Consider the following 15,065-nt stretch of genomic DNA (forward strand, 5'->3'; position numbering starts at 1 on the left):
AAAAAAAAAAAAAAAAAAAAAAGAGAGTTAAAAGAAAACTGACACCTGTTAATTGTCAAACGCCATGCAACTGACTGTCAATGGGAGCTCTAGGTGATACTTTTATTTTCTTTATATTCCTTATTGTTCATTTTCACATTGTGGACAGTCAATAAGCAAGGGGGTAAATAGAAGATACGACCTACTATAAACTTTTGATCAGTTGAAGCCACTTTCGCATCTTCGCAAGACTTGTTGTTTATTTAGTTATGACTTGTCTTCTGCAACTGATCGCTTCCCTCTCAGTGTGCAAGCTGTCATAATTTCAGCAATCTGGAATTATTTAGTTGCTTTTGCATGGGTTGTTTCTGCCCTTGGCACGATGTCTTTTGGGCCCTGGCAAGTAAAGATTGTCATGTTGGTCCAAGTTTGTGTGTTTCAATGCTGGGCAACCCCTTGGCTATCTTTCTTCTTGGCCTCTTTTCGCATTGAGCCATCAAGTAGTTGTGTGGTACAGTTACTTGGCCTTGTTAGCAAGAAGATACAACATACTATTACTTGACCTTGATAGCCGCTTCCTGTGATAATCTGCATATGATGGAAGAAGGCACTGAGCAGCATTAATTGGATAAATTATTTCTGTAGTAGCCCTAGTAGAACTTTCAGCAAATGCGAAATCATGTTCTCTTGGAGGCTTAGGTCTGAGTTCCTACTCCCTAGTAGGTATTAAGCAGTTAATTGTATTTTATTTCTCTCTCCCTCTCTCTCTCCCTCCTTTTTCTTTTTTTATAAAAACATGTACTCCCCTTAGGCAGCCCAAATGGTGGGTTGGTTTTCCAAGATTTCTTTATTTTAAAGGAATGTAATAGAATTAGGAATTTTATTTTATTTGATCGATTCTATGTGTTCTGACTTGTAGCTGATAGGTTGGGGAGGGCTCTTTCTTCTGCCTGGGGTATTATCTTCGCCCATTGGCTGTTTATTCTGTGTTTTCTCTTATCACCAAAATTACGTTATTCACTAAAAAGAGAGGACCAATAACCTCTATATATTGCATTTCCTTTTATGTGTCTATTCTATTTCATTTTATTGTTGCTATCATATAATGCATGATGTTGAAGGCAAGGGCAGAACTTATGGACTGAAAGCAAATTTTTTCTCTCTTTCTCAAGTCCTATATTTTGATTTACTTCCATATTGCTGTTGTATCATGGCATACATGATACATGTAATGAATTGCTTTAATCTGCAGTTATTTTTTGGTGTTTTATGCTTGTTGCATGGAAGGGATCTGGATACTTACCATACTTCCCGTTTTTAATCTAGCAGATGCATGCCAATCCAGCAATAGCTGAGGCTACTCTATTATCTTTGCGCCAATCTCCTCAGCTATATCAAACTTGTAAATTCATTCTTGGTATGTGAATCCCATTGAGCAAGTTTAATACAATCTTTACTTTATGGGTATTTGGAAAATGAAGAGTAATTCTTTTATTATAAGTCATCTCATAGATCATTGTGAACTTTTGTGGAAATAGTTCTCCTCATAGAGCGCCAGTGAAGTTAGGTGCTCTGTACCGACATGACCATGACAAGAAAAAATACCCTTGATCTGGTTGAAACTTGTGTGAGAGAGGCACCATGTCGTGTATCTCCTGTTGGATAGCACATAAAGAAAATATGAATCAAGGTTGTATAAGTATTAAAAGAAGATTTACCATACAGTGTAACTTTAGTTGTAATAGAATGGTAGATTAGTAAACATGTAGTCCAGCCCGAGGTGCTTGGGATTTGGCTTTGACAATACTGATTGCACATAGTAAATGTTTTCGTGTTCTTAAATGTGGGTGTTAATCAAATTCTACATTGGTATATTCTTGTTTTCCTCTGTGGCTATAGTATTTACTAATATAGGATTCTAATTCTAAGTCTACTGAATGAGATGACTGATGAGATTCCTGTCAAAGGGACCTACACCGAAATCAATATGTCAATATTATCTAAACCAAACAACTGATTGGGATATATACTGCATCTACAATCAAAAAACATATTAACATTGGATTGGTGAGAAATTTTTTTCTTGAAACAAGAAACATAGGGATACAATTGAACTGTGGGAGAATGGTTTGCCTTATTAGATATGACAGAGGCTAGCATTATTTATAATTTGAGAAGGGGTTACAAATATGGGATGTTAGGTAAGGTCATGAACTCACGATCCTTATCCTAAGTCTATACATGATATCTAAACACTAGAACACTCCCCCTCAAGTTGGTGCATATATATCACGCATGCTGTTAGGATTTAAAATGTAACCGCAAGTGTACGGATCAGTGTAGCTATGGGTCGAACACAGGGAGAACAACCACTTTATTTTTGGCTTTTTTTAATAATGCGAAAGTGAACCGATTAATGGTTGTGATCTAATTCTAACTATCGTTTTAAACATATGTATCTAAAATAACGTCCTAACCATTCGTCATCTAAGAATTTAAATACGCAAGCCACACAATTAAAATTAAATAAATAAATAACTGAATATAAACAACCCACGCAATTAAAAAGCAATGAAGGAAAAAAAATGCTGAAATAAAAATAAAGTAAAAGAAAGCGGATAAAGCTAGAGAGAGGCTCACAAGTAGGTTTCTCTACTTAGCCCGACGGATGCATCATAAAATGAGTTTCCCTACTTGACCAGAGAATCACTCTTACAAGGGTTACTCTACTTGGCTTTAGGGAAAGGGAGGCAATTAAAATAAAAACAATACAATGATGGTTCTATGGCTAGGAGGGGTAAAACCAACACATACACTAGTCATGAACCTTGGGGGAAAAGGAAAGCAATAATGTAACGACTGAAATTAAAATCCTAAATTAAAAAAGAAAGGGTAGTTAAAAGAGGGAATGAGAGGGGGGGAGAGAAGACTATTGAAGAAGCCTATCTACCTGAATCAACGCTTGAACTTGAAAGTTTGGGCGATTTGAGATACTGCACCCTAAAAACCAGACCTAGAATGAACCAAATCTGAAATTTCTAGGCCTGGAGAAAACAAATCTTGAAAAAAAAAAACTGAACTTGAAAAAGAGATGCTCCACGGCTCGTGATCTTGTCGCCTAGATCTAAGCTTAGAACTATAACTTAAAAATTACAACTCAATTGCATAAATCATAAACATAAAAGGCTGAATAAAAATAAAATAGTGCTTGCATTAATTGAAATAAGAAAGCTATTGCAAAAGTGATTAAAGCAAAAACAAGAAGAACTAAAACTAGAGAGAGAGAGAGAGAGAGAGAGAGAGAGAGAGAGAGAAAATACCTAGAAGAAGAATGAAGTGTCTCCCCTCCTCTTACATGAGTTGTATTTATAGGGAATGGGGAGGGAGGATAACAAATTTCTCTTTCCTAAAAGGGGGAAACCCACAATTGGTAGGTGAGATCTTTTAAGATCAAAAGTGCTAAGGTGGAGGAGAGAGAAGATTTGGACAAGATTTATTTCTCCTTTTTTTTATTCCCTTTTTTTTTTTTTTTTTTTCTCTTCTTGCGTAAGAAACCCCTCCCACGATTTTTATTGCTTTGAAGATGGACAATCTTCTAATTTGATGTGGAAATCCCCTCCATGCCCTTAGTGCTTTAAGTGAGTGAAAAGCAGGAAATCTTCAACAAAATTCTCAAAAAAAAAAAAAGCAACCAAGAGATTCGAACTTGAGACCTCCTGGTGAGCAAGGGAATTTTGCACACCATAGCTCAGCAACTACACTAGGTAGTTGTTGTTGGAGAGATATGACGCCCGATAATGCATAAGGCCTTTAAAATACAAAACCTACAAAAAGAGAGTAAAACCCAAGGTAGCTCCATTCTAAATATGTAAAATGCATGCTTTACCACCTAAGATTTCACATATAAATGTGCTCGTCACATGCCCAACTTGTAATTTTAGGATGAAAAACTTTACAATGTAAACCCTTTGTAAAAACATTAGCTAATTGATTCTCTGAGTTGACAAAAGGAATGCAAATGGAACCTTGCTCGAGCTTCTCCTTGATGAAATACATGTCAATCTCAATATGCTTTGATGGAGGGCTAGTAGGGGAAAGGGGAGGAATCCTTGAGGTGATGCTCAGAATTGCAGGGGAGAGAGGGGAATCGCACAAGGAGGGGGGGCGGGGAGGAAGCACACACTCAGAGCACAAATTGTAATCAATTCTCATTCAAAATTAATTCACGCTAACTTGTCCATCGGTTATAGCCTATATATAGGGAAATAGAGACATAAAACTGAAATAAAACTAGTCTAACTAGGAAAATAAAAGGCATAGAATAGAAGACAAAATAAGCTACCAATTTATTTCCAACACTTATTGGACAAAAACCCTAGGTTGGACCGGTTCTTCTCGGCCCTTGGCTTCCAAAGCCTGTCATGCTGGTCTAACCAGGTAAGTGCAGCCGTGTTTGCATCAATTCTCTTCCTTTAAAAAGAACTTGACACTGTCGAGTTAGGAAAAGGACCGAGTAGATCGTCTGAAGGAGTATGCTGAATGAGGAACGATCCTACCATCTTTTGAAGCTTAATTTCGAGGAGATCTTTGGTAGGATTAAACTACATAGTTTTGTTGTTGTGCTTAAAACATAGGTGTTGGCATAGCTATAATGCTGAACTTTCTTATCAAACAACCAAGGTCGATCAAGAAGAATGTGGCACACCTTCAGAGGGAAGACATCACATTAGACTGTATTCTTAAATCCACCAATAGAATATGTGACCAAATGCTTATGTGTGATTTTAAGATTAGTGTTCACCCAAGCAACCTTGCAGGGATTTGGATGTGGCTTTGTCTTCAATCTCAGCTTACAAATAACGTCTTCAGAGACAACATTAGTGCAACTACCTCCATCAATGACCAAGGTTAACTGTTTGTCATTACACTTCACACGGGTTTGGAAAATACTATTACGGTGCCAATCTTCATTGTCAGTGACTTCTGAGTGGTCAACACATGATGGATGACATAAAAAGGATGTGGGTCCTCATCACTGAGTGTGTCATGGACTTTACCTGGCGCACTCTTTTCTTAAATCAACTGTGTTAGATTCAAGTTGCTCTTCTGGAATATAAGTTATGGACTTATAGGAGAATCCTTACCAATAAAGCAAGCAAACGGTTGGAACACTGAGCACTAAAATGTCCATATCCTTTGCACGTGAAGCACTGATGGGGAAACTTTGACTTCCTAGAAGGTTTATCAGAACCACGCCGAGGTGGAGAGTATGGATGATTAGGCCGTGAAGAAGACATGTCTGAATCACGTTGAGGTGGAGAATATGGCCGGCTAGGTCATGAAGATGACATAGATGAAGCACCAGCCTGTGGTTTGCTGATTGATTTTTCCTGGGGAGATGACTGTGGCTGAATAGAACTAGGACCCCTAGGAAAAGTATCTGTTATTGGCCTTCGATTGTATAGGCATTTCAGACTTTCCTCAACTTGATACGTTACTGGTATGGCACATTCCATTGTAGGTAGTCGACTAGCTGTAAGGGAAACATTAAGTTGAAGGTGCAAACCATTGCAGAATTGTGCCACCAATACTTCTTCATCCCATTCAAAATCAGAACGAGTGGCAAAATAATAAAATCTAGCAACACATTGTTTAACAGTCAAATTTTCCTGTTCCAATTGTGCAAATTTAAGATGCATGCATTACTTGTAATTAGGATGTAAGAATCTCCTGTTCATGACTTCATGCATTTCAGCCCGAGTAGTTACTAAACCAATACCTCAGGTTCGGTTCTGTTGCTATTGCTTGACCCACCATACTCAGGCCATGCCTTTCAGTTTAACCTCTATAAATAGGATCTTAGGACCTCAATCAACCTGTACCATCTGAAGAATGTCTCTAAGTTGTGAATCCAGTCAAGGTACAGTTCTGGATTATCCCCATAAAAATCAAGGACATCTAGTTTTGCTTCTCTTTCTGGCCCTTCATCATATCGACCAGTTCCATATAATGGTGGAGGTGGTGGTGGAAGTGTATGCTGTAGTGGCGGTGGTGGCAGTGGTAGTGACGGATCCCATGGGGTGGTGTTGGAAGAATCCTTAGATTGAATGTGACTCTTTCCTCCATCTTCGGCCACCAATTGATCAATGGTAGTTTGCATAGATTCCATTATCATTTGAAGAGAAGTGACAGCGGTAGTGAGGGCATCGAATTTTGCATCAATTTCCCCCTGTAGGAGTTGAATTGCTGGACTTCGTTGTTGGCTACCATGGTGGAAATAACCAAAGAACACTCACAGGTAATGACAAAATAGTAATTATAGTGAAGTCCTTTAAGTGAGTCGCAATTCTGTAAATACAAAAGTTCAACTTAAAACCCAAAAAGTAATGTATATAGGGGGAGGGCTAACTTGGAAATTAGAAATAGATATGGGACAAAAGAAAATAAGGAAAAGGTAGGGGCAATATGGGAAGTAAAATAATAATGAAGGAAGAGACAGAAGGAGGGATGAACCAGGTATATCTTTTATTTTTTTTTTATCCTGCCTCTCATTGCCCCTTCTCTGACTTTTGTTTTTTCTTTTGGTTCTGTCTTCTCTGTCTGTTGCTTTGCTTTCTCTCTTATGGGTTCTACTGAAGGGGTTACGAAGGGAGGGTTAGGGGAATGGATTTTTTTTTGCTGCTGTCGGAACCCTAGAAGAAGGGGAAGAGTTCGATTGATAGTTATAGAGTGGGATTGGGTTTTGGTAGGAAACCAAGGAGAAAGGGATTTTTTATTTTTTATTTTTTTGGTCTTTATTGTTACAACAGGGAAAGAAAGAGGGTGGAGGGGTTTGCTTTGTGGGTTCAGTGAGGTCGAAGGGATGGAGTTTCAACATTTTTTTTTATTGTGGTTAGTCGTGGTAGAGAATTGAACAAAAGAATGGGGAGGAAGCAAGGGAACAAGGAGAGAACGAAGGAAGGATCCTTCAACTCTGATACCAAGTTGATGGAGGGCTGGTAGGGGAAAGGGGAGGAATCCCTGACGTGATGCTTGGATTTGTAGGGGAGAGAGGGGAACCGCACAAGGAGGGAATGAAACACACACTCTCACAGAGCACAAATTGTAACCAATTCTCATTCAAAATTAATTCACTCTAACTTGTCCATCGGTTACAGCCTATATATATGGAAAACAGAGACGTAAAACTGAAATAGAAACTAGTCTAACCAGGAAACAACCATATAAGGAAACTAATGCAGAAGGAAAGAGATCCTAACTCCTACATTCAAGTCTGGAAAATAAAAGGCATGAAATAAAAGAAAAAATAAGCTATTAATTTATTTTCAACCCTTATTAGACCAAAACCCTAGGTTGGACCAGTTCTTCTTGGCCCTTGGCTTCCAAAGCCGGTCATGCTGGTCCAACTAGGTAAGTGCAGCTGTGCCTTCATCATACTTTGTCCAGTCATGCTGAACTGGGTTGTGAGCGATACTGGTGGTGTCCTTGTTGTCACAGTAGAGACGCATGGGCTCGGTTGTAGCTATCCCAATGTCACTGAGTAACACCTTGAGCCATTGCCTGGTATTCTACCTCAACACTAGATCTAGAAACCACATATTGCTTCTTTACTCCTTCAGGTAACTAGATTACCACTAAGGAATGCGCGGTACCCAGAAGTCGAACATTGATCATCAACTGAATCTACCCAATCAACATATGTAAAGGCTTCAAGTCTAAGATAGCCATTGTTAGAGTCTTGGAGAACAAGATTCATTTTCCTGGAGTAGATTTTAAGTATCTCAGAATACGGTACACTGCCTCAAGGTGAGAAGTCTGTGGAGCATGGAGGAACTAGCTGACAATCCTTACAACATATGCGATGTCGGGCTGGGTGTGAGAAAGATATATCAATCTACCAACAAGTCTGATAACTTTCTCTATCAGCTAGATCACCACCATTGCTGCTAAGATGATGGTTGACCTCAATAGGGGAGTCAGCTGGTTTGCACCGAGGCATGCTAGTCTCATCAAGAAGGCCTAGGACATACTTCCTTTAGGAGATAAAGGTGCCCTTTTCAAAATGGGCAACTTCGATGCCTAGGAAGTATTTGAGAGGTCCTAATCCTTTATTTCAAACTCTGTTGCCAATTGTGCTTTTACTCTGGAAATTTCAGCATCATCATTGCCTGTTACTACTATATCATCCACAAAAACTCTGAAAGTGGTAATCTTACCACCATTATGTCTGACAAATAAGGTATGATTGGCTTGGCTCTAGCATAGCTTTGTGGAACCGACCAAACCAGCCCGTTGAGACTGCTTTAGATCATAGAGAAATTTCTTTAATTTACACACTTTCTCGATGGTTGATGATGAGTCAAAACTTGGGGAAATGTCCATATAGACTTCTTCCAGAACATCATTTAGGAAGGCATTTTTCACATTCAACTGTTGGACATTCCACCAAAGGTTGGCAGCACAAGATAGCAAGGCATGATCATGTTAGGTGTATTAAAGGTGATGACGATAGAGTACTGGTAAGGGATGAGGAAATTATAATGAGATGGGGGAATATTTTTGCAAGCTACTAAATGGATACAACTCGAGTATGATTAGCCCGGAAGAGTGCATTATTCACGAAGACACCACATGCCATAGATTTATATGAAAGAATGGAGTGGCTGAAGTTAAAGAAGCTTTAAAAAAGATGAAAAGTAGGTTAGACACCAGGTCCAAATGGGACCCCAATAGAAGTGTGGAAGAGCTTTGGTTTAAGTGGAGTATCATATGGGTTTCCACCCTTTTTAACAAGATCATGAGTACAAGGAAAATGCTTGATGAGTGGAGAAGTACTATAGTTCCGATCTAAAAACATAAAGGGGATATCTAGGACTGTAATAACTATAAAGGCATAAAACTAATGAGCCATCCTATAAAGCTATGGGAAAAGGTTATTGAAACCCACCTGAGAAGAGAAACTACTATCTCAGAGAATCAATTTGGTTTTATGCTAAGTTAAGCTATTTATCTACTTAGGAGGATAATGGAAACCTATAGAGATGCCAAGAAGGATCTACATATGGTCTTTATTGACCTAGAAAATGCCTACAATAGAGTCCCTGGAGAGTTAATCCGGCATGCACTAGAGAAGAGAAGGGTGTCGACTAAATAAGTGGATTTCATCAAAGATATGTATAATGATGTGGTGATTAGTGTGAGAAGCAAGGGAGGATAAGGTAGTGAACTAATTACTATTGGGCTACACAAGGGTCCATTTTTAGCCCTTATTTGTTTGCGCTTGTCATGGATGATTTAATCAGGAGCATTGAAGACGAGGTTCCATGGTGTATGCTCTTCGTGAATAATATTGTTTTGTCGGATGAGACAAAAGCTGGGCTTAATGCTAAGCTAGAGCAATGGAGTTCAACCTTGGAATTAAGGCTTTAGGATAAGTAGAACAAAGACAAAGTATGTATTCGTAACTTTAGTCACACTAGGATGGATAGCGATATAGTGAATATTGAGGGTGAGAGATACGACCAAGTGACTATTTTAAATATTTAGATAATGAAGGCGATGTAGATGATGATTTGTCACATAGAATTAAAGTGGCATGGATGAAGTGGAGAAGTGTGTTGGAGTGTTGTGACCGACGTAACCCTATAAAGCTTAAAGAAAATTCTATTGGACAGTCGTACGCCCGACTATGATGTATGGGTAGAATGGTGGGCAGTTAAGAAGCGTCATATAGATAAGCATTGTGTCGTTGAGATGAGGATGTGTAGCAAAACTGGGAAGTATAAGGTAAGGAATGAACAAATTATAACTGATTTGGGAGTTGCCCCAATCCATGATAAGCTCCGAGAATGTTATAGCCATGTTCAAAGGAGGCCTATGGATGCACCAATAAGGAGGAGTGATTTGATCCAGATACTAGGAGCCAAAAGAGCTAGGAGTAGACCAAAAATGACCATAGGAGAAGTAGTGAGGAAAAACATGCATAGATTAGGTCTTGCCCCAAAGTATGACATTGAATAGACTATAGAGCGGATTGGAGGGCTAGGATCCATGTAGCGGACCCCATCTAGCAGTGTTTTTCTTTGTTTCTGGTTTTATGTTCTGTTTCCTTTCACTTCTATTTTCCCTTTTTTGTCCTTGCACGGATCCATGTAGCCAACCCCATTAAGATGAGATAAGGCTTTATTGTTGTTTTTGTTGTTGTTGTGTTGTGTACCAATGATCCAGGTTTGATACTGATCTCTAAATCCTTGCTTTGGTGACCGATGAGCTGGATTGTCATCGAAAATTTATAATAACCTGGTGAAAGTTAGTGGCACACTATCCTTGAGAATTCTGAAATGTAGGGTCATTTGTTTCTTGAATAATATGCTTCATTCTGTGAAAAACTTACATAACAATAAGTTAAATTCCTTTATTACCTATCTGGGAGGTTGTGAGGGTGAGCTGACTGACCTCATGGGATATAAGATAAGCTATGCAACCTTTTGAACAAGATATTTACCTTCCAGTTAACTTGCGCATTAGTGTATATAATTTCTGGGACCAGTTCCTACTACTGATAGTTGCAACTGTCCAGAAAATTCTCAAGTGGCAATTGCAAGGTTTCAAGCTGCTGCAGCCATTCGAGATGCTGCCATCAGGGAATGGGGGATTCTTTCAGCCGATGACAAGAGAAGCTTGGTAAGGTATGTGTGTGTGTTGCTATTTATTATAACACGTACTTAATATATAGAAACTAATTTGTGTGCTCCACCGACCAGATTACCCCTCCCCTTAAAAGAAATCTTAATATTGTTTTTGTTGGTTACATATAACTGGACAATTTGTGCCCTTCATGTGAATAATTGAAAATTTTCATTACCTTTCATTATGAATTTGCAGTTTTTGCCTGTGTTTTGTTATTCAACATGCAAGTTCACCTGATGCATATGTCCAAGTTAAGGTTTCTGCTGTGGGAGCCCAGTTGATGAAGAGAGGCTGGTAAGTATTATATAAATGGAACTTTTAGTTTTAATGAGTTTAGAAGGTATGCAAATTCATGCATATGCAATAATTAGGCAGGCACTCACAAGTATAGCTTAGCTATGATAATTGATTCATGGGTCAACAATATATATATATATATATATATAACTTAAAAGGATGAGTACCATAAAATTGGGGGAAAAAGAAAAGTTACCCAAAACATAGGCAAAGCCAAATCTGTAAGGGAGTCCGACCATCTTTGTTCCCCCCACCACCACAACCCCCCTCAACCTCAAAAAAAAAAAAAAAAAAAACCGTATTTGATCTATTTTCTATGATTCAAAGATTTTTTTGACCTTGTATACATGTGGCATACAACAAATAAAGTCTCTCCGTTCCAAATTTTTGCACTCACTCAGTCATCTATGATCATAAATACATTTTCTGTTACTCTTCTTCACCAAGGGAGATGTGTTGATTTTAGTGGCTTGCTCTGCATGGGCTTTCCCCTTACTATTTCATTCATTTAATATAAATTTAATTACCTGCAAATAATGGCTGTTCAGTTTCCATATTGACTTATTAGCACTCATAAGATAAGTTGAACTCTTGTTTCCATTTTACTTAATATTGGTTTCCTCTGTAGGCCAGACTTCATGGAATCTGAAAAGGAGGCTTTCCTCTCTGAGGTATGAACAGGCTATGCATCATTTTTCTACATTTCATTCACCTGTTTCCCTGATCTGTTTATATGCTGTCTGTTCCTATATATATGCTGATGATCATATGAATTGGGGCTGTTTTATGGGGATATTTATAGAGGTTGTATGCAGTTTTTTTTTTTTTAATGAATAATATGTGTATGTTGGAGGATTCAAAGAAGAAGGGTGAAGGTGGGATTTGATCTCAAGACCTGGCCACACATTCCAAAGTCCTTATTGCTGGGGCAAGCAGCACCTTCAGAATAGTAATTTATGAGAAAGGAGGATAGGCTAGGTATAGACTGTATAATATCGTCTGGTTAGTTGGATATGGTGCTGTAGAACAAGAGAGTGGGGGTTTGGGATTCAGAATAATACTGAAATGAATTGAACTTTACTTGGTAAGTGTTTTTGGAGATTCAGTTTGGAATGAACAGTTCGTTGGGTGGAAGTGATTGCAGCTAAATATGGAGCTTCCGGTTTCAGGTGTCATTCTAGGAAGGTTAGAGGAGCACATGTGTGCAGTTTGTGGATTGGAATGATGAATCAACATGGTAAAATTTTAGAGAACATATCATACAAGGTAGGAAAAGGAGATGAGGCAGAATTCTAGAAAGACCAGTTGTTAGGGGTAGGTCATTAATGAACAGGACTACAGTTCTCCAGGATTGTACAGTTGGCTACTGATAAGGAATTTGTATTAGTTGATTGTCTTGAAGTCAGATATGGGAAGTTTTTTTTGTCCCTTGTATTAGAAGAAAATTGTTGGACAGAAGTTGAAGTATTTTGAATCTGCTGCCAATTTATCAGCTTTGACGTGAAGGTGGGAGAATATGATAGGATAATTTGGTGCAGTGGTCATGGATGATGCCTCACAGTTGCTTCTGATTGCAATTTACTCATTTAGGGGCCTGATATTGAATAGGAAAGGAGGCTGTCAGACTTGAGGACAGTCTGGAAGTAAAAGGCACCCCTCCCTGGAGAGTGGTAACTTTGAATGCGTTTTGAGTCTTTTGACATATAACAAGGTTCTGTCTTCTGACCTTGGATAATCTACAACCCTAAGGGTGGAACCTTGCACATGGGTGCTATTTATCATCAAGAGGATTCTGCGGCTCACTTGTTTCTGTAATGTGGCTGTTAAGAAGTTGACCTACTTCCTTGGTCTATTTGGTATCCATTTGACTTGGCCTATGGTGGTGGGTCGCTTGTTTACTACATTGCCTAGAAGTCCCTTTGGAGTAAAAGGTGTAAAATTATGGAACATGTTACCTTATGCTATTGTTTTTTTGTTTGGTCTTCCCTTTCTGGGGTTTGTTTTTTTATCTTCTGTTGTTATCAGGGGAGCTAGGCTCCTTGCTTTGCATCATTCTCCATTTTTTTTCCTAATAAAATCATTATTTGTCCAAAAAAGAAAAAAGGAAAAAAAGAGGAACCTCAGGACAAATAAACAGAATTTTGCATTGGAAATTGGAAAAGGCTCCAAATATGAAATTGTCTGTCTACCCCGATTTAGGGACAGAAAAGCATGTTGATTGGTTAGAACATTATGGATGGGGTGGTTGAGGAAGGGGCTGAACTACGGGTTGTGGATTGGGATCTATCCTCCTTACAAGTAGTACATTTTGATGCCAGACCAAATTCATCTCTGATTTTGGAAACTGGTGATTTAAACAGTTGCATGCTGTTATCTCTAATAGAATCATTTCCAACTGGAGCCCCCTTGCTAAATTTTTAACATAATTTCATTGTGAGGGATCACTAAGAGTCTAAGACCACGCTTGTTCCACAAAGGCAATCCCACTTATGCATGATTAAGGAGGGTGGATCGCCTTTCATATAAATTTGTTGCGTGTGGAGGGAAATCTTGGTTGGGAGTCGCCTGCTATTGCCTTTGATCCCTCTTGGTTCTTGTGTGTATATTTAAGGCTTATCCTTTTGGAAAATAGACATCTTTGTAATTTGTATAAATGACTGATTAGATGTTTCCCATTGGGAATATCACAAAATGTAGTTTCCGTAGGTTTATTTTTTTGATCTGTTAAGACATGGTATATACAATTGTGTGCTATGAGTTTTAGGTAAAATTGCTCTTTTTGGTTTTCATTGAATTGTCTGACAATTTCTTATTACTTCAGGTAAAGATGGCTGTTCTTGGAAATCATGGTGTAGCTGCTCAGTTCTTTGGGATTAATTTCCTAGAGTCAATGGTATTGAATTTATTTCAAGAATTTTTTTCTCTGAATAGTTTCTTGTGATTCAATTTTGCATCATGATGTTCCATACTTGATTCTTGCCAGATTTTTGAAGTAGACATTCTACTTTTCAGGTGTCAGAATTCTCACCTGTTACTTCAACTGATATGGGTCTTCCTAGGGAGTTTCATGAACAGTGCCGAGCTTCATTGGAGCTGCACTATTTGAAGGTTCTTCCCATTGCTGTTGGCATCCTCTTACCAGATGAGCACAGGATTTTTGTATGCCTTTTCAGAAATAAACTGTTGGTTTTACCCTGTCTCTTCCTTAATGCGCTTCCTGTTTTTTATTTTTGTAGAAATTCTACTCTTGGGCACAAGAAGCCGCTTTTGGCGTCACAAGAAAAGTTGTGGAATGTGATTCTACTGTAGTAGAAGTTAAAGTTTGTGCTGCTGCATTGCGTCTCATGTTGCAAATCATGACCTGGGATTTCCAATTGAACAAAAATGCAGTTGAACGTGTGAAAAGCATAAATGTCTTTTCGTCGGGAGTTAGAAATGATGCTATGTTGCTTAAGAAGTCTGAATTTATCTTAGTACAGGTAACAAATTATGCTCTTTTATATTTTTTAATGGGAGAGGGTTGGGCACGCCACTAGCTTTCCTGGAGCTCATTGCTCAACCAACAGGGGGGCTGGGATGGGAGGGGCATGGGGGTAATTTCTAAAGGGGAGGGACAGAGAGTGACACAGGCTGGGCATCCCAGCAACGTGCCCAACCTTTTCCCTTTTTTTACTTTATTTAGTCATTCGCTTTATATTGATTTCTTCACTTGTTTCTTCTCCTTTTATACTGCTTGTAGCCAGGGCCCTCATGGCGCGATGTTCTGATTTCCAGTGGTCATATTGGTTGGCTCTTGGGTTTATACGGGGCACTGCGACAAAAGTTCTCGTGTGAAGCTTACTGGCTTGACTCTCCAATTGCTGTTTCTGCTAGAAATCTTATAATTCAGCTTTGCTCCTTGGCAGGGACAATATTTCCTTCTGGTATTTAAGTGGAACCTTCTTTCCTTTGCCAGAAATTTCCTAGTATTTGTTTGAATCTGTTTTTACATCATACATTTCTATGATGGTGGTTGCTCTCTAGTAATTAACATCAATAAAGATGTTATGAAGCCTGCAAGTTTAGCAAATTAAGACTAAAGATAAAGAATGATATACAAG

At 38.6% G+C, this 15,065-nt stretch overlaps 1 protein-coding gene across 13 annotated transcripts in view; it reads left to right on the plus strand.

The window, feature by feature from the left end:
- The window catches only part of LOC122091874 (exportin-4), a 56,760-nt gene that overhangs the window by 5,880 nt on the left and 35,815 nt on the right, over positions 1-15,065 (plus strand). For 7 of the 13 annotated variants that reach the window (XR_006144054.1, XR_006144056.1, XR_006144055.1 and 4 more), the window contains exons 2-9: positions 1,309-1,396; positions 10,559-10,667; positions 10,864-10,962; positions 11,594-11,636; positions 13,787-13,858; positions 13,978-14,124; positions 14,202-14,444; positions 14,705-14,888. Coding sequence is in view for 10 of the 13 variants with exons in the window: in XM_042662096.1 (XP_042518030.1) it covers positions 1,309-1,396; positions 10,559-10,667; positions 10,864-10,962; positions 11,594-11,636; positions 13,787-13,858; positions 13,978-14,124; positions 14,202-14,444; positions 14,705-14,888 (985 nt within the window). In the remaining 3 variants the exon portion in view is untranslated. Of the gene's footprint in view, positions 1-1,308; positions 1,397-10,558; positions 10,668-10,863; positions 10,963-11,593; positions 11,637-13,786; positions 13,859-13,977; positions 14,125-14,201; positions 14,445-14,704; positions 14,889-15,065 lie in introns of those variants that run through there. The other 6 variants (XM_042662089.1, XM_042662090.1, XM_042662094.1 and 3 more) reach the window with 4 other exon arrangements.

Source organism: Macadamia integrifolia, chromosome 10 (genome assembly GCF_013358625.1).
Source record: "Macadamia integrifolia cultivar HAES 741 chromosome 10, SCU_Mint_v3, whole genome shotgun sequence".
NCBI lineage: Eukaryota > Viridiplantae > Streptophyta > Magnoliopsida > Proteales > Proteaceae > Macadamia > Macadamia integrifolia.